Here is a 25657-nt window from a genome sequence, read left to right on the forward strand (position 1 = left end):
GGGAACGCCGGAGCTCGCAGCGGTTTTGGATGAGCTGACCTCAAAGCCGTGTGAGGCGGCTACAGCTAACATGTCGTCGTTGGCGCACGATTTGGGCAAGACAGCAGGTAAGAGCTTGGAGCTCGAAGCTATCAGGGTGTTAGTCCTGACGCGGAGATCCACGATGGTGTGCTGAAGCTCCACGTTGTTGTTTGACGATCCAGTTGGAGAGACAGGGTCAGCATCTGCTGATGACCCAGTGACTCTGTTACACATGATGGTACAACTCATAGCGAAGGACGCGTGGACGGCATCCACGGGAGGCTGATCTGATGGCAAAGTCCAACTCACTGGATCCACGCAGATGGGAGCGTTAGACGCGTTCCCAGACGAGAAAAACTCGGCGTGCGTTGGCGTGAACCAGTGTTGCAGAGCCTAGAAAGGAAAGTTGAGGCGCGAGGAGGCCTGGACGCCATTCTCGGATGGCGTTCGCAGCGCCGGGAGGTTGCGAGGCGACGGGGAGGCATAGCTGCCGTTCCCGAACTGTTCTTGGTGTGGGGGTCGGTAGACGCGTTTCATGGCTGAGGAAGGGTAGACGCATTTGCTTGTATGGCGGCTCCGGAATGCTCAGGATGGACGAGTACAAGCCATAGTAGCATCAAGTCTTTGTTTTCGACGACTGCACCATTGTAGTGAAGAAATACAAACAAGAGACGACACACTTGATGCAGGACGGCTGTTCTTACTGCCCCTCGTTTTTCTCGTCTTCCCAGTCTAGACTAGCACGTTGCCACGCACAAGGTTTTGTGGAGTAACTTTTTTCTTACGTTCAAGGGCATCGAAATTACGTTTTTGTGAAACATGTATGGAGTGTTGAGTTGCGAAATATTTGCACTCGTATCTCATTTGGTGTTGGTATTTGTGTTACTATTGAAAACGTGTGTTTACACACCTTCTTTGAATAAGCGTCCTAAATTCAAAACACGACTTCAAATTAAGAAGCTTGCAGAGATGAACGGCTCGTGAGGGCTGTGTGTCACTGAAGCGGATGTTTTGAGAAAGGGGCTTCTCAAAGGGGGGGGGGGGCACGGAGAAGGGGGACACGGAGGTTCCGTGTCGTCGTGTCCACCTATGTCAGCGTCGTCTTCGAGCTCTTCAGAAGATGCAGCAACGACATCCGGTGCCTTGTGCACAGACACCTAGTGCCCTTGTGAACACTGACATCCAGCGGCTTTTCTCATCTAAGGCTGAAGGCGCACTCAACTATTCCGTGCGCCTGGGCTGTTTGGAATCCTGCCTCCACAGGTCGCGTTGTGTCCTTATAGTGATCGCGATTGGGGCGCCCATGTTGGGATAATCAGAATTGCCTAAACTGGCATATCCAGAAGGGGGATAAAGGCTTCTAGTGTAGATAGCACTATTCCTTAAAAGCCGGGTATCATGGACGCTTCCGGGGTTATCCAACCAAAAACCAAAATGACTTCGAATTGAGCCCGATGGTCAAAGACTGCCTGCAGTTGAAATAAGTGAAAATTCCTCCGGGTAAAATAGTCTTCCGGCATACTGTTGACGCTTTATTTATTTATGTTAGGTGCCATCTATGGCTTCAACAAAGCCATCGAAACGATTGAACTCTGACATGGTGCGAAATACTGCACTAATTTTAGCTAATGCTTCTGGATTTGGCAAATATATAAATTTGTTTAGTCTTTTTCGCCATGTAAATGACGTCTGTCTTGTCATCATCGTTAGAGTATGTCTAAGACGGAAATGTTCTGTTGAGTGTTATTGACGTTTGTGGCAATAAATTTTTTCTAAACACAGTTTAGTCTTTTTCACCATAGCACGCTGCCATGACTCGGAAATGTGCTCAGCGGCCTAACCACAATATGAAAACAAGAAGGAGTTTGCACCATCCATGTGTTCTGTTTGTACTGTCTTTCCACGGGTGAGCCATCAGGCTCCAGAACGTCTCATTCATCACCCTGAAGTGGGGCTTCAATGCTGAACTCTCGCTATGGCGCAGGCATTCCAGCCGCGGCGAGCTTCTCGAGAGGTAGCAGTATGAGCCTCTCGCTTGAAAACAAGAAGCGTAATTGCCCTTAACGTACCCTTTAATTAACCTTTTTCTTCGCACGTATACGTTATAAATACGTTACTTACATATCCATGCAACCCTTCAAGTGTAGTTCCACCAGGCACGTTGCCGTTATGTTCGCTTAAGCCTGCTTGAACCTGGGCAACTGACGAAGGAACCTGTGCCTGTTCGCGGCGGTTACATTTCAGTCCGTGACATCAACCTACCTAAATTATGCGATTATTTTGTTTTTAGTATTAATCTTCTGAAGCTTTCTATTCCTCGCAATACATAAAGCGTGAGTTATCAAGTTTTTTTTGTTTATACGGCTGAACGATTACAGCCTTTCACTGCAATTAGGCGATTTGTTGAATGGGTTTTGCGCTTGTAACGCAAATAAGCAAGCGCCATATTCAAAAACGTCGAACATTCCGCATTGCTCCCAAAAGCTTGTATAAAGTTCTAGGCACGATACACGAAGACTCTCGCAGTGCGCCCTGTAGCGCGCTTGTCATGGTTAACAACGGAACATTCCGTCCGGTGCGTGACACTGCACCAGCAGGTTTTAAAGAAGCCTCCAGGCATGAATCATACAGTACATTTTTGAAAAATGCTTACTTTTGGGTCAGCTGGGAGAGGACGTAAAGCAGAATCATACTTGAAAAACACTCTCTGTTAATCATAATGAAAAACAACCGCCGTTCGTCTTCCGACAAGTGGTTCATTTTTCCATCCACAACACACTGCCAAAGAATCATCTGCTTTTTTGTGTCTCTCAAAAATCACGCTCATAACTAAAAAAAAACTCTTCTCAACTTCAATGGTTCTTGACGGGGTTTTCATTGGCATATTAGCTCATAAGGCGACATGCTTTGTAACTTTTCGTGCTGCCAGGAATAATGAGTGGCAATACACAAGGTGGCTATTTTTAGACAGACCTAAAGGAATAGAGTTTACTTTGTGAATAAGATGCCTTACTTAGGTAAGCACACAATATATATATATATATATATATATATATATATAAAGGTGTTAGGGAAGGAAACGCAGGGAGGTCAACCAGACGCACATATGGTAAAGCACAGAAAAGAGAAAAGACATGTGTATATGTAATCAACACCACTGGTATTAAAAAGCAGACATTATAGCTCCCTCTTGAGGAATACAAGCGAGATAGCGAGATGCAAAACAAGGGCTGTAATGAAGAACACACTGAGACATCAGAAATATTTGCGAGATGGTCATCTTTTTTTTCTTCCATTGCACATGTACAGTCAACATAAAGCCACCACTAGACGCTTTAGTAAACACAGTGAGAACTGCACTACGTTGAGATGAGCTGCCCCTCCGTCGCTGCAGAATGTGCACGGTTTCACCAGTACACTGCCAACACCTTCACCACACTTTCACCACCTACGAAATTGTCGCAACGATACGTAACTCTTCAACTACTAGCAACTACGGGCCATGCTGGAATGGTGGGTAATGATGCCTCTTGGGTTGTTTATGGTTTCCTTTGTTCGATCGGTGCTCACGTGTCGCGGTATAACGTCTGGTAATTCGGCAGCGTCCAGTTCACGCTAAGCCATCGCTGTATTAAACACGGTGATGGAGTCGCACCAATTTGATTGACACACACGAACAGTCGTCGTCACTGCACGGGCATGAAATGCGTACATTGTATCAGCGTTCTACAAACAGGGCGCGACAAAGTGAGGAATGATGACGTGGTGTTGTTGGCGATCGGTCATGACGTTTTTCGGCTTGATTGATCATTGTGGCAGAGAGATTGCTCATTTTCAGAATTATTGTGCTCAGAAGGAGTCCTGAATTCTATTCAGTGGATGTTTTGAGACACCTCCACGCTTTCAAACACGTGGTGCCATAAATACAGGGTTATGCTGATCAATCAACTCCACTAGAAACATGGACAACGGAAGAGTAGAAGCCAACACGAGCGCATATTCACAAATGAATATTATTGAATGAAAGATGGCGTATATGACATGACATGATGAGCAATTTATCGAATTGTCCTGGGGAGAACGATGAAGGTAGCCCTAAGGCTCCCCATCAAGTCGGTGGCTCCATAGAGTTTCTTTAAAGTTGCTCAGAAGGAACACTAGCGCTGCAATCGTCCAGCGACCACGGCAATTATGGGCATGACTTGGATTTGCCTAGTCTTCGTGTTTCAGGGTGGCGAAAGCATTTGTGGCTTTGTTTATTGCTGTGTTTAGGTTTTATTTCAAAGAAAAAAAATCAACCCGTTTATCACATCGTGACCCGATTTCAAGTGGTAAGCCTTATAGGTTAAGGTAGTCAAGTGCGATTGCCGAACATTTGCCGACGGTTGTTTCATGACAAAGTAGCCTGAAGCGATGTGAAACCAAAACAAACATAAAGTACGAAGACTAGACAAATCCATGCCGTATTCATAATTCCCATGCTGGCTGAAGCGCGATAGATATGCGTCGCAGCTCCCATGGGCACTAGCGTCACAGTTTCCTCTAGTGTATATTTAGGAAACTCTGTGGATGGCTCCACCTATGGCGCAACCGGGAGGCCGCGACTCTACAGTCAAATAAAGAGAACGCAATCTCATTGGTCAAGTGAGGTAACGTGAACGCTTCAGCAACGATCTGGCGTCTAGATATTGCATCTCATAATCAGCAAGTATCATTGGTAGATTGCCTGCACATCAATGCGTCTTTGTTATCACATAGGCCTCACGCAACTCAGGTGAGCTGCGTTCCTAAAATTTGAGAGATATAAAATTCTTGTTCTATTTAGGAGCGGAAGGCACACCTTTTCTTTGCGCGTATGAGTGTGCAAGGGAGACACAGAGGGTTTGCTAGGGTTTTATATCGTCATAAGGATGGCAACACACTAGAACTCCCAGAGGCTTATGAGATTTAAAAAAAACGTGTGGATTCGTCAGCGATTATTTTTGTACTACTTGCGTAATACTTGTTGATTGTGAAGTGAGATATCCAGTCGACAAATTACAACTAAAGCAATCGTGGGCTTATGATGTCTTTCATCTTCACGGCATACCTATATATGCTATCATTCACTCATAAAATAAAGTTTAAAGACTGTCTTTGTGCTGTCTGCTGATATTTGGTCCATATTTCAAGCGCTAATAAAGTAATTTTAACATAAAATGAGACCAATCAGCAAAACATTATGCTCCTGCTGATTGAACAAGTAACTGCAGGTTGCTCATTCAAGATTCATTATTGATTTTGAACTATTGAACATTTCTTACTTTCAGGTGATTTGTGCACCGTTAATGTTGAAAGGAGGTTGACACACAGTAATGAAATTCACCTTCAGGTCATTCAAGTGAACTTCGCGATCTATTACCTCATTGTATGCCAGGAAAGACGTAAATACAGTCGCACAAAAATGAATTTCAGTGCCCCTTCCCGATAGCGTTCAGGCAGAATGAGACCGCAGATGAACATGCATGTGTATGAAAAGATGTTTTCACTTTGAGGTGCCTTGTGGAAGCCTGCAAAAAGTTCCTAGCTGCGCTATACCGCAGCAATTTAAAAGACATTGCCTACTGCTCTTTCTATCTAAGGCTTGGCTTGCCATACACATCCATTCGACAGAATATCTATGTTCCTGATTTCCTGACGCACAAAGTGATGCGTCCGTATGATACCGGTAATATAGCAATATCTAAACCTAGATGCGTGCAGCGTACAGAACACCTATACTTCAATGGTGTTTCTTAAATAGACATAATCAAACAACATCTACCCCCCAACATGACAAGCCAGAGTAGATGATCAGTTACAATAAATATCAAGGGACGCGTATCAAAATTTCACGGTTGGGAATTTGTTTCTTCAAACGTGCAGTCAGTCGCATACAGTAGATATGAGCAGGATCGACAGATTCAGTGGTTACTAATGAACGATGGCGTCAAAAGTTATTGACTGCGGGATCCGAAAAACCTAGTTGCAGCTTATTAACGCACACGCACTTGTGTATTAGAGTCTTTATCAATGTCGCAGTATAAGAAACTTTGACGCTCCTACAACATATTTTCTTTCCGCTATCATTTGCATTGGGCCAAACGCTATTAATAAAGGGAGGGACCTGCTACATTATTCGCAAATACTCTTGCATTAATCCTAAGTACTTCTCTTCGTACGCATACACGGCAGAAATTATATATAGTGCTTCGTGTCCCAGCATCTCCAGGTGACATATGAGGTTTGCCTCATCAGATTACATGTACGCTCAGAGTTGGCAACAACACTGCTCAAAATTACAATTAACAAAACAGGAGAAAGCACTTCGCGCAACCTTCAGGGAAACAGCCTGATTCCTCGCGTCAACAATCTCCTTACTTCGCTATCAGCAGAGAAGCGTGTTCAATAAGACTACCTACTTCACGGCGTCGTATTAGAGGACGCTTCGGCATCACATTGAGTACACAAAACGTTCAGGAATCGCACTCACAAACCTTCTCTTGTGGAACAATCCATATGCAATTGATCACGCCTCTCCCGCTACTGTCGTCATGTCCACAATCATGACCATCATCATTAGGGACGTATGTAATAAGTCTGACCGATCAGATAGTAAACTATGCCCGAGTCGGTAGAGGAATGAGGGCTTAGGTGGTATGACTTCTTTCTGCTTGCAGGACTGAAACAATGCACGAACTCAACGGTACCCACGAAGACCTCAACTCGATCTCCGTGAAGTCACGTTTCGGTGACTACTCCACAATGTCGGTCAAATGCCCAACGGCAAGTGAGGATGGCCCAGTATAAAAACAAGAAGTGACTAGCGATGAACCGTCCACGGCATTGCGGGCGATAAGTCAATGACGGCGTTGCTTCCTTTGTTGGTGTGTATGCTCCTGGGCAGGAAGAATCCTCCCCTGGGCGGCGACACGAAGTGCACGGGCACGACGCACAACACGTCGTCGGGGAAGTAGAAGTATCCGTATCGAGGTTCGGCGCGCAGCAGCGCGCCCTCTTCCGACTGCTGCTTGTCGCCCTCACTGCAGGGGTCACCGACGGCCACGCGACGTGGCGTCGATCCGAGGCGGAGTCGCGTGGAGAGGAAGTTGGAGATGGCCGACGCCGCGTCCGGCACAAGGCGGTACGGCGGTATCTGCCGCAGAAACAGGTGTCCCAGCACTCCATGCTCCAGGTTTGCGCACGTCTCCCTCGGAAAGCGGCCATTGGCCGCTGGGTGGCCCCTGCAAGATGGGAACAGATATGCAGAAGTGTCGTCAATATCTTTTACATCACACAGGTTTAGACGCGTACGAGCAAACAACTGGAATTTCATACGTGTTTTTCATGAGAAGTCGTTCAGCAAAGGACGTGAAATTTTTAAAGAACTAGTTGACTTCAAATCGCACACGAAGAAAATAAGGCTAGAATGAAAAATTACAAGCTAATCTCTTCGGTTAGACATAAAGCGAATCAGTGTTTGTGAAAACACCCGGGATTTTCTATGCCCGATGTTGCTGCTCCATCGGCAAATATGTCCATTGACTAATTCTCCAGAGATCGGGGAGTTCAGTATCTCATACCTCTACTTCGTTTACAGCATTGCTCAGGATTCACGGGAAGCTGGTTTGCGCAAACGCAGGCGGGTCGCTGGCCGCTCTATTGTTACTAGGGTAATCAACTGTGACTGCAAAGAGCCGCGCATACTTCTTGCGGGAGCTGTATATATAGTTAAAGGAGTTTGCGATTGTGGCGGAGAGGCGGGGAGTAAATACAGGTTGCGCGTAGTCGTCTGATAGTCTTCACCCCCCTGGCCCAACTTATCTATGCTCTGCAAAAGGAGCGTCCCTTTGAGCATGAAGGCCTTCGATACGTTGCGAATCGTATGTGGTATGATATGTGAATTTTCATGGCACATGCACGAACTGAGAGCTTTATTTTGATTTCGTTAATGTTGTATACGCTGTGAGGTGTTTAAATAACATCTGTAGATTAACGCTCCTTATTCAGTGCGTGGTATTCTCTCATTTTTTCTCTCTTTCACAGCGCTTCCACCTTGTGCCGAGTAGCCTTTTTTTTAGTTCGATGTTTAATATTGCATCGCCGCTTTGTGCATTCACTGCATATGCATTTCAGAAGATCGGTGGACATGAACACATATGTGCATATTCCATAGTTGATGCCCTAAGTAATACACAATATGTGTTGGTGCACAGGCTGTCCTGCAATAATTCAATTCCAACGTGAATATCCGTTCACAACCATGACCAACTTGACATTCCCAAGGATGAAATTTCCCATACCTATAGGAGTGCACTCAAAGCCATGTTGGCCATGTTGATGATTGATTGATATGTGAGGTTTGACGTCCCAAAACCACCATATGATTATGAGAGACGCCGTAGTGGAGGGCTCCGGAAATTTAGACCACCTGGGGTTCTTTAACGTGCACCCAAATCTGAGCACACGGGCCTACAACATCTCCGCCTCCATCGGAAATGCAGCCACCGCAGCCGGGATTTGATCCCGCGAAATGTTCGCCGTGTTCCGAGCAGGTATCAAAATGCATGAAGCGGTCATGATCCGCACACAGAAATGAGTGGTGATGAATCCAAAGGCTAACGATATCAATGTATGATTAACGAGAGCAAGACTGGAAGGCGCAAGGCACGTGATTAGAAGAACTTTACTTACTAAGGCTTTTAAATTAATTATTATTTGATGGAATTGAACGTTCCAAAACCACAATATTCTGGGCATTGGTTATGCGCTTCTTCTCATATATGCAATATTATAATCATCATCATCCGTCCGGGTCTCTGTCCTCATCTTCACTGGGTGTCACCACAATCATCATCGTGGGTGTGCGTGCCCTGCCTCAGACTGCCCGTTCGCTGCTGAGCCCTTGGGATGAATGAACGCTGTCTCAACCCAGACGTCATACGTGGCGAAGGTGGATATTCGGTCCACGATCCTCTCGCACCTCGCTCGAATCCCTGGAGCTTCGTTCAGGCCGCCGATTGCGCCCACTGTCCGGCAGCATGTTGCAGAACGAGCCTGCCGGTGCTGTTGCCATCTCCTCTCCCCCTCCCCCTCTCTGCCGTCGTCAGCCGCGCCTCCTGTTTACGTACACAGCCACCAGCGTTATCTGCTTCTCTTCGCTGGTCTTCGCGGTTAAAACGTGGAGGACCGGCTCGATGAATACAGCCAAGTGAGAGTTGCTAATCGCTGGGACGATAGCGCCAAGCTCTCTTACGTCTGTTACCCTATTGCGCGGCCTTCCAGCTGCAGCTCCGTCCCGTTTTCGGCACACCGGCCCTTCGATCCACAGTCGTGAAACGAACCCTCGACACTCGCCATCAAGATACTATTGGGTCGTACATGTCGTACATCGAGGACGTTCTTGTGCTCTGCCTGCGTGCTAATTTATCTATGCCGGAGTTTGACAAATGAAGCCACATTTTGAAGGGTATAGTCCCTGTTACCTTCAATGCCCTGGTGGCTCAAAACCCTACAACCATCGCACAAATTGTCGCGACATGTCAGCGTTTCGATACACTGGACTCGGTTCACCTACAACCAGAGATTGGCGAACATTATTCCACGACTAACAGACCTCTCCGTGAGCTTATAAGAGGCATCATACGTGAAGAGTTGCACACTATTTGTTTCTCACCTCCTTCACCGTATTCCTCACAGACTACTGGAGCGGCGTTACGCGGCATTATCAGGGCGGAACTGATATATCTGAACTTTCCTGCGCACGTCCAGTCACCCCCGTCTTGGCCCACACCAACCTACGCGCAAGTCGCTGCCACGCCTCCCAGCGAAGTAAGCATGATGTTGCCGCTACCATCGTACGCGTCGGTCGCTGCCGCTCCTCCACTCAACTTGCTTTCCGTGCCGCCAGACCCTTCGTCTGCACACCTGACCGCACTCACTTCAGGTACTCCGAATGCTCTCTACCCTTCTCCATGGCGCTCATCTCGCCCAGTATGCTACTACTGCGGGAATCGCGGTCACATTTCTCGTTTCTGCCGCAAGCGCCAGCAAGACGAGAGTCGCGGTTACGACATGCGTGAACGAGATACTTCGTCCAATCAAGGTCAACGCCATTCACCGCCTCCCGACCAGCTTCCATCTCCGCCCGCATCGAAAGCACTACGGAACAGCCGGAACTCCAGACGCCGCCCACCTTCACCTTTTCACCTCTCCTCTTTCCCACTTCCTTCGGCCTGCCTCATTCTGCACTGCCAGTCATTCGAAAAACTAAGTGATGTAGTTTCTGGGGGCAAAACTGAATTCTAAATTAGGACTGATATTCTTCCATCAGGCCCGTGCAACATGATTTTGGTGGTGATTCAAGGGGAGTACGTGGATGCTCGGGTGGACATGGGTGCGGCATTTTCTGTTATGCTTGTTAATTTAGGCCAACATCTGAAGAAAGTGATGACCCCTTACGATGAACACATGTTGGTTCCTGCCCAGAGGTATACCATTTGCGCGTGCGCTCTCTGAACAGCTTGTGTTTTTGTTAATGGTGTCCGACCTCACATTCAGTTCGCCATCCTAACCGACTGCTCTCACCAATTAATTTTAGGATGAGATTTTCTTTTTCCAGCCTCCGAGGCTATTGGCCGTAGACAACGCGTCGTCCACCTCACTGACAAGAACTTAACGCTCAACGACGACACCCAGAGGTCACTTGGTTTGACAGCTGCGGAAGATACCGAATTACCACCACGTCGAGAGCGAATTGTAACTATTACCTTCAAAGACATCAGCCATGGCGCCATCTTGGTCTCACCATCATTTAGTAGCGTCGGTAAAGGCATCGTTCTTGCCTCCGGTGTGGTTCGTTTTATGAATGGTCTCACACTTGTCACCGCCGTGAATACAACATCCGAAAAAAAAATGTTATTCTGAGAACACCCCGGTGGTCTGCGTGTTAGATACCGAGCCTGCGTGGGTCGTGCCACTTCATGCCGTCTCCTCCAATGACTGCCCTAGGGGTCAGCCTGCTCCTTCTCCTGTCTCTATTGCCGCCATTAGCGACGACTTTACTCGACACCTTCACAGACGCAGTAGCTGCTTGCTTTGTTAAAAGAAAACACGCAACTTCTTTCGATGTTTACTTCTCGACATTGGGCCGCACTGCTGCAACAACGTATCGAATCTACACAGTCGGAACATCTGTTGTGCGCCGTTGGCCCTACCACATGTCTCTTGCTGAGAGGAAAATTATCGAAGAAAACGTAGCTGACATGTTCAAATGGGAGGCAATTCATCCCTCATCTAGCCCTACGTTGTCGCCTGTGGTTCTGGTTTGTAAAAAGGATGGCTTCTTGCGCTTTTGCGTCGATTACAAGGGCTAAACAAGAGCACTCGCAAGAATGTGTACTCAATGCCACGTATACACGACGCTCTTCATTCCCTACAAGGCGTGAAATACTTTTCAAGCCTCGACCTGCTATCCGGATACTAGGAAATTCCTGTGCACGAAGCGGATAAAGAAAAAATTGCATTCGTTACCCCCGATTGGCTATACGAATTCAACGTTATGCCTTTCAGGCTGTGCAATGCGACCGCTACTTTTGAGCACATGATTGATACCGTGCTGTGCGGCCTAAAATAGAAGACCTGCCTGTGCTACTTGGACGACATCGTTATTTTTTTGTCAACGTTTTCTCAGCATCTGCAACGTTTGGATGACGTTTTGATGAGCCTTTCCGCCGCTCGTCTCCAACTCAACACCAAAAAATGCCATTTCACCACAAAAGCTAACAAGGTCTTGGGCCACGTCATAACCAAAAATGAAATTCAGCCGGAACCGGAAAAAATTGCTGTGGTGCTTTGCTTTTCGCGCACAGAAAGGCCGAAGGAGTTGCGAAGTTTCCTTGGTTTTACCTTCTATTTTCGCCGTTTCATACGGATATTCGCATCCATAGTGGCTCCACTGCACCAGCTTCTTGCTTCCGACATGCAGTTTCTCTGGTCGGAAGAATGCCAAACGGCATTCGATCTGTTGAAGTATGCCCTCACGTCCAAACATGTATTCTGCCACTTTGATGCGGCTGCACCAACCATCCTACATACGGATGCTAGCGGCCGCGGTATAAGTGCCGTTCTACTCCAACACGAAAACTCTTCTTCACAAAAGAGAGTGGTTGCATATGCCAGTCGAGTACTAACAGTGACCGAGATAAAGTATACTATAACTGAGCAGGAGTGTTTGGGTGTTGTCTGGTCAGTGCAAATATTCTGTCCACGTCTCCACGGCCATCATTTCACGATCGTTACTGACCACCAAGCCATATGCTGCTTTCCACACTGAAGAATTTGTCTGGACGCTTGGGTCAGTGGATTCTACGCCTACAGGGGCATGACTTTGACATCATTTACAAGTCTGGTAGAAAACACCGAGACGCCGAAGCCCTCTTGCACTGCCAACTGTCACATACCCAGCTCAGTATCGGTGACAAGTTGGCCGTCACTTCAACTACAGTGCCCTAGCTCGCCTCAGTAGGCCAGCCATCCTCGGACAAGCACATATTTCACTCCAGAGTTGTCTGATCCACACTGTAGACGCATTATGGACCAGCTCTCAGGAACTTCCCATCACCTTAACGCGTGACCTCGTCGTAAACTGTTGCGACTTAAGCTGGAGAATGGTGTTCTGTACCGTCACATCTACCACACTGATGGTCAACGCTGGGTGCCCATGCTACCACGCTCTCCAACTTGATGTACTTAAAGCCTTCCACTACGACTTGAGTGCCAGCCATCTTAGTTTTCAAAAACCTCACGACCGCATTCGAAGTCTCTTCTACTGGCCTGGTATGTCTACTAGCATCGCACACTACGTGAGTTCCTGCGTCTCATTGCAGCGTCGTAAAATCCAGACATCTGCATTGACCAGGCCTCTTCAGCCGATTTCGTGTCCTACAACGCAATTTGAGGTTATAGGTATCGATATTCATGGCCCTCTTCCAGTCACATCTACTGGCAAACGACGAATAGTGACTGCCGTAGATCACTTGACACGCTACGCGGAGACATCTGTGTCAACTCTCGCTGCTTAGGAAATTGCCGACTTCATTCTGCACGCCATCATTCTGCGCCACGGAGCCCCTCGTGTAATGCTGAGTGACCGTGGAAGGGTGTTCCTGTCATTACTAAATGAAGTATTGTGCGCCTCTGGAATAACACACAAGACCGCTTCAAGCTACCACCCTCAGACCAAGTGTCCCACCGAGAAACTTCACCATATTCTTGCTGATATGATCGCCGTCCACATTATTCCACACCACAAAAACTGGGATACCCGTCTGCCATTTCTCACCTTTGCCTACAACACGGCGCCGTTCTATCTCGTTTATGGACGTTCCCCTATTTTCTTCCTCGACGTTTCCTTTTTAAACAGTGACGTCAACTCATCTCCGTCTTCCAGCTATGAATACATTCAAGACTAGCCCGGTGTCGCGATCGTGCTCGCATCAACACGGAAGCGTGGCAGCAACATCGAAAAGTCATTTATGACGCATCCCAACGCCTTGTATTCTTCCGACCTAGTGACGAGGTGCTTATGCTCCCACCTATTCGTACACATGGTCTGTGTGACAAGTTTCAGCCACACTTCATTGGGCCTCGCATAGTTATCAAGCATACTTCGCCCATTACTTATCGTGTGACCACACTTGTCACCCCAACACACCGCCATCACCACACCACAGAGATCATGCACGTGTCTCGCATGAAGCCTTTCAGACGACATTCTCTGCCACATTGACTTTCTACAGCCAGGTTGGCTGCTTTCCTGTGGAGGAATTAGTGTGGACATTCTTTATGCGCTTCTTCTCATAAGCTGCATTATCATAGTTATCACCATTCGTCTGTGTCTCTGTCCTCATCTTCTCTGGGTGTCACCACAATCATCATCGTGTGTGTGCGCGCTCTGTCTTAGACTGCCCCTTCGCTGGTGAGCCCTTGGGCTAAGTAAACACTGTCTCAACGCAGACGTCATACCATCATTATGAGAGACGCCACAGTGAAAGACACCAGAAATTTTTACTCCCAGTGGCTCTTTAGCGTGCACATAAATCTAATTACACGGGCTTCAAGCATCTCTGCCTCCACAGAGAATGAGGCCGCCATGACTGGGATTCGATCTTGTGAATTTCAGGTCAGCAGTCGATTGCCATAACCACTAAACCACCATGAAAGGTTCAAGCTTATAAAGCCATCAAGGGAAACTATGAAAGAAATGTCAGAACGTACACTGTACCTATCTTTTGCGTAGGTGCGATGTGCATTAAACAGCTATATTAGGCATCTTATTTGTCGTAATCCAAGGTATCATCTGTTAATGTGAGAAGTGCTGTGACAGTAAACTTTAAATTATACGTTTTATAATTGAGACCCCTCTATGTCATGAATATCATACCATATATCGTGCAGGGAACCTCCGATAAGCCCCACATCTTCACTCTCGTCTGTTTCCGTACAGGTAATGATAAGACCCAGCAGCGAGAGCCTGTGTGCATGCACTCGGATGCAGACATGCTTCATAACCGCACAAAACGAACCGCCAAGGGGGAGTTGCCAGTGAACTGCCGTGAAGTGCGTCAATGTGCGCGGAGTGTGGCCTGCAGGATCCGGGGCTAACGGCACCGGCGAGGAACTGTTCATGAAAGTTTGCGTTTCTGTATTTTAATATGTTGCCATGCTGATTTTCAAGGGTGAGCAGTAAACTGTTTGTGAGTTATCCTGAAGTCGACAAGCGTTCCGTTTCATTGGAATGAACGATGAACCCCACAACCGCAACAAACGAATGCTTGCTCAGAAACTACAAATATATAGATGCCTGAAATTACCTTGCTGAAATGTTAGTACTGAAAAATACAAACGGGGCCAGGCGGTGTAAACTCCCAGAGTGGCATCTTCAATCCGCGAAAACGTCCAGAATAATCATATCACCATTTGGCGGCGTAAAACCAAAGCAATCATCATTATAAATTTGCAAATGAGCCTACCTGATCGCTAGATTCAGACGCATTAAACTCCTTCAAATCTATGGATCTTGACTATCAGAAAACACTTAGAATACCTGTTATATTATGTGGCAAAATCACGGCTGCAAGGTGATTTGTTACTGATTAGTAATGTTTTTTGAAAGAGTTTTTGATAAACCGGAGCATGACTGTATACTTTCATCACAAATACATACGGTCTTTTGCAATTGGTAGCGCCGGTTAATTTAGCCCCCTTCTTCGTCCTCCTCTACAGAGAGCACATATATTTGTACCGGCGAAAATTAAAGCGACCATAATGCAACACTTATGAGTCTGAGCGGGGTACTCGCACCGAATCGTAAACTTCTGAAGGACTGTGACGCATGTATTTTTCTTTTCCTCTGTCGGTATGTTCATCTTTTCCCAACACCTCTCTGCCCCCGCTGCCCGAAAACTTCGAGCCCCTGACGTGATTTTCCAATGCCTATCGGTTTCGAAGCATTTTATGCTTTCTGGAGCTCACCTCGTTTAGCACAGCCTTCCGGCCTTATCTCATTGACGTTACAATGACGTCACGATGACTGCATAATGGTATCGCACATTTTAGCGATCTGTTGCATCACGATGTAGTCAGTTGATGTAATCAAGCCTTATATTCCCCGATTGCGAGGGTTTCTAGACCTATAGTTTTTACTTGTCACCAACGGTCCCCTTGCTTGTTTTGTGAGACACTTAACGCTTTAGTCTGAAAACGTGAATCATAACCATCGATTTCATTTTGCCAGAGCGAATCTCGGAGACCGCGTAGAAAAACGCACGTCCTTGAGTTAGCTCAGCCAAACGCCCTGGTGTACTAAATTTTTATTGCATCGAACACAATCATTTCAACCATTCATCCGATATGATGTTCCTCCTGTATGACTAAGCATTGCTATGTATGCATTGGTATGTCTATATTTTGCATCAAACGGTAGGAACGGGAAGATGGAAGCCTGCGAAGATTTGTGTCAAGCGGACTTCACGACAAACCAACTTGTCTTCCTCAAGGCTTGAACAAAACTGTGTTCTGTTCTAACCTTGAAGAAGAGAAGTCCGCTTGTCGAAAAGTCGGCATGACCGAACCGTTCTTCAAGGATTTTTTTTCATTTATATCCATTGCCATTCACGTCGTGCAGAAGCGTCGCCAAATAGGGTACTGCTTGCAGAACTGCCGCGGCTATACAACTGCCCATTAAGTCCAGCTGCATTGTGGGCCTTTCTCACATCCGTGAAATGAAGCAAGGCTTTTGCACAAAAAGAATCTGGAGGCGACCATTACTCTCAACTCGGGTGCCTAGCAGTGACACCCACACGTCATTTTTAGTGTACTCTGGTGTATTCTTAGGTTAACCTATTACTAAATGCTCTTTTAGATGTGGGTATTTGAGGCCACGTTTAAAGAAGTGTTGGCCCGCATCTATTTCGCCAGACGCCGCAACGGTCCAAGCTGCTGACGAGAAACGGATAAGCCATAATAAAAGGCGATGGGTCGCATGAAATGGTGAAGACAGTAAAGTGGCTGGACTACCAACTGTTCAATGTTTAGATCGTTGCTAAATGTATATATTGTGCACGGTGAATGGCCAAGTTGCAATCTCCTTCACACAAAAATAATAAAAACGAATGAACTAGACAAGTTAAGCCTTCTTGCATGTACCTTGTCGCATATGTGAGCCCACCATTGTCATATTTGCAACATCTTTGACATTACAAAGATGTTTGCAAAAAAGTTTGCTCCTTTCCGCGCGTTGTCAGGGAACTGTCACTATATCACGCTTTGTATTTATTGGCAATCTCAAAGCCATCCATAATGTCACGAATCAGTTTGCCGCAAATTTTGTCTATAACATTGATGTGATCGAGAATTTGGTCACACCTGTCACCTTTAAAATTAACCACACTGGTTTACCCAGGCTAGACTAGTCGCTGTGTAAATAACGTAACTTGGGAACACAAATTACTTGGAAAGAAAACTACATTGAATTGGCTTCTTCATTACAAAGAGTACCAGTGTTCACTTTTATGAAGATCAAATCAGGGAAGTTTCACTGAAGCAGTTGTGACCGAAATAAACATGTAAAGAATGACAAGCAATATAAATAGCGCACACTAAATAATGTGATGTGTGGTGCGCGTTCAAAGTGCGCGCCTTCGAAAAGTGCGCGTCACGGAAAAAAAAAAACAAAAGGAGAAATACCAGAGTGCACGTGCGGTGCTGCTTAAACAAGAATGACGACGTTAAAGAGCGTCAAGCACGAGGATGCGTGGCAGGACGTGAAGTAAACAAAAGGTAAAACATCCAATGGGCAGCGAACACGGAGATTTCAAGGCCCAATGGCTTGACACCACGAAACAGTAGTATCTCCAATGAGAACGAGACAAGTGGGCCAGAGCTGAAGCAGGAGCCTGGGGAGACCAGAGCAAGGGGAGTTCGAGGTGAACGAGGCAAGAGGAAGGTCACAGCTGGGAGCTGAAGACAGGCAGTCGGGTGGCAGACCTGAGCCTTCTGGACTTCACCCGGTCTGGACCTCCGGACAACGCCTTCCAAGGACGGCGAGCTGCCTCAACGGTCGAGACCAAGGCCTGCAGATTCCGGTGCGGGTGCAGCAACGGCAGTTCGGGTCACGGGCCTGAGCCTTGCAACCAGCCACCCCATCGGGCGAATCTGGGCCGCCCCAGGCATCACCGAGCGAGTCCCGTTCCATCGTCGCCGCCAGCGAGCATCGGTACACGCCGTCGCCACCATTACAGCAGCAACGTTTTGGTGAGATCGAACTTGCTCTCTTCCCTGCACCGCCGAATCACCGCGTCAGAACTGCATCATGTAGCTGTGACTTTCCGTCGGCAGTTTCGGGACTTTAGATGTTTGTTTTCCTTCTAGAACCCGCTTCACAAACTGGCGTCCGCAGCGACAGGACAAAGTCGTTTGTTTTTCCAGTAGATTTTTTGACGCGGTTAACACGATGACGAACACGTGGGAGTTAATTGAGTTGGCGGATAAAATGGGACTGACGGGAGCGGAGTTTAGAGTATGGTACGAGGAGCGGATGGAGAGGGAGCGTGAGCAACGGGCTGCAGAACGAAAGGCGGCGAAGGAAAAGCTTGAATTGGTGCTTAGAGCTAAGAAGGAGGAGCTAGAGCGCGTAACGCGTGAAAATAAAGTGTTGCTAGAGCGTCAGACACGCATACTGAAGCAGCAGCTCCAATTAGAGAGGGTGGACTTCGAGCGGCGACTCGAGCTTGCGATGGCGAAAAGGGGGCAGCTGGCGATGCAGAAGGTCGAGCAAGCGGTGAATGTTTGCTCCGATAGCAGCGTTTGCTGGAGGGAAGTCGATTCCTGCAAGGTTGGCCTCGAGCCTCGCGACAGCCTTACTTCGGAGCGAGAAGCTCAGATAGAGGAAGGCAGAGAGGTGGACAGCCAAGAAGGCAGGAGTCATGAGGAGTTTGTTGAAGCGACGGAAAGCTTCTCTGGCTGGGAACATAGTACTTCCGTTAGCTGCTTGGGGACCTCTGAGAGGCCAAGCACCTATGAAGAAGAGCGCCTGGATATGGGCGACCTAGAAGCTGTGGAAAATGTTGTGGAGCAAAGCTTCGATAGCAGGGAACGAAGAAGCTCCATTCAGAATGAGGTGTGTATCAGAACGTCTCAGAGGCCGAGCACATTTCGGGAAGGGGTAGGGCTACCTCTCAATAGCTCCATGGAAGGAGCGCTAGAACGTCATTGGGAAGATGGCAGCGAATGCCATGAAGGCTCTGATATAGTGGCCACTGATTGTTTTGTACCGACAGAGGTAGCAGCAGGCACCACGTCAATGGTCCTAGACCATACGTATATCTCACTCAGAGAGAGAGGGGATTCTAGTTCACAGGATAGCGTAACTGCTATTTGTCCGAGAAAACACGATGGGAGTGCTGAAGCACTCTTCAAAATAAACAGTATCGAATCGGAGGTGGGCTCGATAGTAGGTATGGAGAATGCCAGACAGGGTCTTGAACCTGAGAACGTGATTGGTTTTGAACCTATAATTAAGTCCACTCAAGATGAGCTGTATAATGACCGAGCACAACGGCATCCCTTCTCAAGAATCCAGGAACCTCACACGCTTGTCGGAGCGTTTGGGCTTGCTGAGGGCACCCCGAGCTTGTGTTCATTAGATGGTGAACTAAAAGAAAGCATTTGTGTGGGAGATTGTGGCATTTGGACATTCGTGTCTCAGTGCGTTTCGTGTCGACGCCGACGGCTCGAGACCGCGCCCTGTTCCTCTGTGACCGGTAAGCGTTCATGTGGCCGGCGGGGGCGCAGACACGCGTTTCAGCGAAAGTGCATAAAAGCATGTTTGCCACAGTTACTTTCGAAACGTGCGAGAAGGGCAGTGCGTCTGGTTTGGGACGCGATAACCTGAGTGTAGGGTTAGAAAACCGGTAGCTCTTTCTGGACTTCGACTTTTAGATGCGGACACAAGTAGCTTTGTCCATAGTCGATTTTGTAGTAAAAAGGTTTATTCCGGGTTTCAGAACTTTTAAATGCAATTGGGTGAATCTAAAGTTTAAGTGTGGACATTTGGACGATGTAGCGAACTGTAGCCCGGTGATGTGTTGAACTGCGTGGTGCAAATATGTGGTTTAATTGTGACGTAGTGCAGAACGCGCACTCATCGGCAGTTTTTTTTTCTAAAAAAAAAAAACTTGAATAAAAGGGGGGCGTATGTGATGTGTGGTGCGCGTTCAAAGTGCGCGCCTTCGAAAAGTGCGCGTCACGGAAAAAAAAAAAAACAAAAGGAGAAATACCAGAGTGCACGTGCGGTGCTGCTTAAACAAGAATGACGACGTTAAAGAGCGTCAAGCACGAGGATGCGTGGCAGGACGTGAAGTAAACAAAAGGTAAAACATCCAATGGGCAGCGAACACGGAGATTTCAAGGCCCAATGGCTTGACACCACGAAACAGTAGTATCTCCAATGAGAACGAGACAAGTGGGCCAGAGCTGAAGCAGGAGCCTGGGGAGACCAGAGCAAGGGGAATTCGAGGCAGGCAGTGCAAGCGGAAGGTCGTCACCGGACCGGGCGCTGAAGATGGGCCGTTGGGTTCCGGACCCGAGCCTACAGGACTTCCACCGGCCGGGGCCTCCTGCTGTCGGGTTCCCGCTCCAAAGGACCGTGGCCATCCGGTCCTGAACTCCTTTCCAGGGCCTGCGGACTTTGGTTCCGGCAGGCGAGCTACAGCCGTCGGGCTCCGGGCCCGAGCTGTGCGCCCAGCTGCTTGACTAGGTCGACCCTAGTTCCCGGACGCGTCGCCACCAGCCTGCGTTCTCCCGTCTCCGACGTGTCCACGCTCCTCAAGCCGAAACCATCACGATTTGGTAGGGCTTTTCGACGTGTCGCCAGCAGCCAGCGTTCCCTCGTCCTCGTCCAGCCCACGCATTGACGCAGGAGTCACGGCGTTCCGGTTTCTCATCACCGCCGAAAACCAACTTGTGGGTGAGACTGCACCGATACTCTTGCGCTACTCCCATCACTCAGCCCCTTTCGAACGTTAGGTTTAGTTACTGACTTTGAACGTTCTTGTTGGGTGTTTACAGATGTGTTTCGTCATGTCCAGTCAACTGTTTATTAAGTGTTTTGTTTTGTGAGGAATCTTTGCCTTTTTACTTTTCAATTAAACTTTTTGTGTGTTTCTTGGAAACCGAACGGCTTTGTCCTTATTAACAAAACTCTCTGAGGCTCAGCCCGGGAGAAAAACAAATCAGCAACAAGAACCCGCATCACAATAAATAACATGCAATACAGCTAGCGGAGTCGTTCAGTATTCTGCGGTGACACCGGATTCAGAAAGGTCGTTTTTTCTTTGATGGCGCAAACGGTTTCCAGATATACAGAAAAATACGCGTAATGCATTTCATTATTCTTGTCAGCGCTCACCAGGCTGTTCTCGAAATGGCTTCGGTACCTCGAGGCTATGGAAATTACGATAACGGTGCATAAACTTTCACAAAACAACACCAAAATAATTGACCCCTTATCTGCATGTTACACCGCAAATGTCGAAAGACGATAGTCTAGCGTCTGGAGAGAGTGAAGAAAACGTTTAATTGATGTCCTGCGCAAGAAAATCGGTGAATGGTATTCTGGAGGCACTGCGTTTGAGTGCCTCGAGCGTGCATCGGAGGCGAAAGAGCGCATCAAGTCACGTCACACGTGAGACATGAGCGCTATCTGGCAGTTATCCTGGAAAACGGGCCACGCACCGTGCGCGCCTGTCTCTGAGGTGATAAGGGGTGGAGCGCAAGGCAACGGGTAGGTGCCACCACCGTGTCGTCTTAGCAAAGCGTTAGAAACACTTGCCGTTTCGTGCAAGCTTTGCATGGCAAATGCAGCGTTATCAAGGCTACGATCCTTAAAACTACTTATATATGCCTTTTCTAGTAAAAAAAATACACACACATATATTAACGTGTTGTTATGGTGCCTCAGATATGCGCAATAATTGCTTTTTAGTTGACAATCGCACAAGTAAGGACGCTGAACCTTGAGCAATATTGGTGGGCGCTGCGGATGGGGTCGGTGATTTGGAGTATCAGGAAGTCACTTTGGTGCAGTCAGGGGTACGTTAAGAGTAGACAAAGAGCCAAATTTTTGCGTCGAAATTTCCCAAGAAAGATTATCGTCTTTAATAATTAGAAACTAATAGGCTACAAAGAAGCATTCCTAATGTTCCCCCCCCCCATTAACTATCTCGACGCCCTCAATAACAGCATCTCAACATCAGTGCCATTTATAGTTATAACCGTAATCGAATACAGTTCTGTCTGAGTTCTAGTGACACCACGCATACTTTACGTATAGATATAAAAAGTCTGACGTCAGTGAATGCTTTGTTCAATGCTTGGAGGATTGATATTGAACGCGTGTAAAATGCAGCTATTTAAATGTTGTTGACGCCTTCTGAACTACCAAGTAATGCACATTGACAGACCTAGCTTGCAGTTCATACATCTTCACTTCTTCGACATAGCAACTGCTGAAGGTTTTTTCGAAGCTTTTAACGCTTGCCAAGGATAACTTCAGGGCTTCTATCACATCGTAGACTTTGAAGTCTGTGTACGCACTGACGGGTTGCTAATTTGCAGATTATTTGAATCGAATGATGTTTGTCATTGTTGCGCACCCATGTCACAGGCGGCACAAGAATGACTCCACGAACATTGTAGGGAGTTTATCAAACAGTGAAAACAACTATTTATTCTGGACGGTAGAAGGGGAGAAAGGGTGTGAATAAGCGATGGCCAGAATTATCAACTGTCATTGTGAAATACTAACGGAAAATTTCCTTAGGTAAAGCAGAACCCCTCATCGAACGTGTCGCCGTAAAACACCGTTAACGCAAAATCGTCAGCAGCTAACACGCGAAATTGTTATGGATAATCAAATGCCACTGCTAGGGGAACTGTGTACTGGCATGCCTTCAGTTGCGCTCATCAAAAAAGAATAGAGAACCGGACTGTGGGGCAAAAGATGGCGAGTTTGTGCTGAGGTGTGCTGTTTCACCCTCTTCACGAGATATAGTTTGTCTGTTTGTGACACAATAGGTTGCTTGGTTGTGCTGCGGTATGCTGCTTGCTGTTATGCGCTTATACCATGTCCAGCATTTTCGCTAATAAAATTTAGTTAAAGTCAATGCTCTTTCCTCTGTCCATGTCTCTCTCTTTCGTAGTTACTTCACAACTACTCGCCGTCTTGCGCTGTGTAAACAGCGACGTAGCCAAGAGGGGGGTTCAACCCCCCCTTCCAAAATTTTTCGCGAGAACCCTCCCCCTCCTTACCCACTTTTTTTTCGTCGCTCGACCTGGAATAATCTAGAAACTCAGTGGTGGAAGTTCTACTATCTCAATATATCATTACTGGGCACTTTCAAAGTGAATAATGTCTGCACACTGTGATAACTGCCATTGTGTAGAAACTCTCGACCATGTCCTGTGCCATTGTCCAGACTGAAAAAAAAAAGACCACCGGACTCTCCAATGTGCCTTAGAGAGGCTGGATGACCGACCCTTTGCTTTTGAGAAGATCTTAGGAGCGTGGTTTTCAAGTACTTCAGCCCAGAAAGCCACCCGAGCCCATCTAATATCCTTGAGGCCCACGTCACTGTGCGACCACCTTGGAAACCTAAACTGTGTACGCGGTGTGTGTGTGTTATGTGCAGTGTGCAACTCCTCCTATCTCATTTTTTCCCTGATTCCCCTCTCCCCCATGTAGGGTAGCACACCGGACTTAGTCTAGTTAAGCTTCCTACCTTTCTGATATTGTTTCTTCTCTCTCTCTGCACACGGGAAAATGTGCCACGGTGTTTGTCAAGGCTTAGGCACTCTGTGAGATTTTGGGCATGAAGCTCTTTAAAAACTACAGAGACAGACAGGCGCCAGTAAGGGCAGCAAGGTTAACACCCGACGCACGGCCGGCTTCCTCTCTTGCAATATAAGAAAGGCTCTGACAAAAAGAGCGGGGATAGGAATTCTAAGCACAACAATTGCCTTTGTAACAATTGGCACTTTAAAGTTACACGCAGAAAAATAAAGATGCATTGCTGCATCTAGCTTCGGAAACTGTTTGCGAATTAGTAACGTTGATCAGTGTAAGATGCGAGAATACTAGAGTTTTTTGGATAGTTATTTTATTGATTCTGCGGGGCAGAGGTATACAAAAATTGAAACGACGTACGCTAGAAAATAGCTACAGCACTTTCTCGCCGAATTTAACGACGTGGTTTGTCACCACCTTCCATCTTCCATCGCCACCATCTTTGACTTCCACGCGTTGCCGTTATCATTATATGGCTTATCAAAATTAAAATAAATGTGCCATAAACGATATTCTGCTGATTGTTATGGTCAACAGCTTCAATATCAGTGGGAATTATTGCGCCGCCACATTGGCTAATTTTTCCGGTAATCGGTGTGATAATGTTCCTGTGGAGATGAACACCTAAATAACTCATTATTAGTAAAAGAAAACGACGACTTCATGAAATTACGATGTGTTATAATTGACGAGATCACTTCCGAACAAACATTCGTGGCTGTTTTCCTATTGTCGTTCACGTTGTAAGTTCTCCCAATAAGGTGATCAATAGGCGGATTGCCGGTGTTGACGGTGTCCGAGTGCGGCAATCTAGTACCCGGCTTACGTGCGGTGTGGCCTTAGTCAGTCGTCCCTGATAGTGACCCCTAGAAAGGACCTGGTCTCCGGTGCCCCAGGGCTCGGGTCAGCCGACCTGAACACGGGCGATGATCCAGTGGTCAGCGGCCGCGTGGTCGACACCACTGCTTGCAGGCTCGCTCGTCGCACCGTCACGGACAGGGCACGGCGTCTCTGAGGCCGACGTAGCTCGCCATCCAGGTCATCGTCTTCCTGGAAACCACAAATACCAAAAGCAAATACGTAAGAACGGAAGGTACAAGATGTGCAGCAAGACATACGCCAGTGTCTGTAGTGGTAATAGCATATTTGATATTCCTTCAGCCAATGTAGCCTTGCAGTTAGGCCCTAAAACCTATTGTGTTTATAATACTGATTTGACGTCCAAGAACTGTGTGAACGGAGGAAATACGCTCCACATAATTACGTACATAGTTGACAGCATTCCATAATCGGTATACTGTACACTGTTATCAACATGCGCCCTACTACGCTTCCATTTGTGATTCATTATTTTATTTTGCGCTATGCCATAAATGAAGCTATTTCAGCGAGCCATTATGTTGTTCCCTATCGACTGAATGTTCTTTCTCCATGTCTCATCACGTTGACTACAGCTAATTAGAAGCAGTCAATGGACCGAAATAGAATAAGTCTCCATTAAAGGAATCGTTGGTCCAAACCAAAGACAACTTCAATAAAAACACTGTTCGTCAGTGATGTCAACGAGCACATACATTAGTACATCTGGACATCCCGTCAAGAAGTATGGTGATCTTTATTTTTTTGTTTACGGTGCAGGATGAAAACTTGGATAGCACTGTTGCATCAGGATGAAAGATGACATGCCACGAAGAGTAATGTCGTTGATTTCTTTTGCATCTGTAAAATTATGAAAAAAAAACAGGACACAGACAGACGCTTGCGCTTAACGTTGTAGTGAAACTCTTTTCACATAATCAACGCTTCTCTTTTCGAACACGCATTTTTAGTGGGAGGATTTCGAGTGAAGGAAGCGTTGGATTTTTTTTATGAAAACGTTGGTGGCTCATGAGTACACAAGGTATACCGTTCCCGCCCACCAAAATATTCAGACAACACAATACAGAAAAATGCTTTGGTACTAAATTCCTACTGCATCACGAGAACTGTCGTTCCGCTGGGCCATCGAAAGGTGACCCTAGTTGAACTGACCCACTTAAAAAATATCGTGCGCAAGGCTACTGTACAGCTGATGCCTCTCTCTTCAGATGTATGGCACCACAGTTCACAAATGTTTTTAAACACGTACTTGTATTGGGTTCATTTATTTATTTATTGAACTAGAAACTATACTCAGAAATCATTCCTTGATTAGCATTCGCTATAATGGCTACT

At 46.9% G+C, this 25657-nt stretch overlaps 1 protein-coding gene across 1 annotated transcript in view; it reads right to left on the reverse strand.

Annotated features, from left to right (window-relative positions):
* Nucleotides 1-6956: 6956 nt before the first annotated feature.
* The window catches only part of LOC119164577 (putative diacylglycerol O-acyltransferase Mb3761c), a 593703-nt gene continuing 575002 nt past the window's right edge, over nt 6957-25657 (reverse strand). Inside the window, exons 13-14 of the mRNA XM_075872525.1 lie at nt 24270-24493; nt 6957-7283 (exon numbers count right to left, since the gene is read on the reverse strand). Of these exons, the coding sequence (XP_075728640.1) occupies nt 24287-24493 (207 nt within the window). The 3' untranslated portion in view covers nt 6957-7283; nt 24270-24286. The remainder of the gene's footprint in view (nt 7284-24269; nt 24494-25657) is intronic.

The sequence above is a fragment of the Rhipicephalus microplus genome, chromosome 8, assembly GCF_043290135.1.
Source record: "Rhipicephalus microplus isolate Deutch F79 chromosome 8, USDA_Rmic, whole genome shotgun sequence".
Lineage (NCBI taxonomy): Eukaryota > Metazoa > Arthropoda > Arachnida > Ixodida > Ixodidae > Rhipicephalus > Rhipicephalus microplus.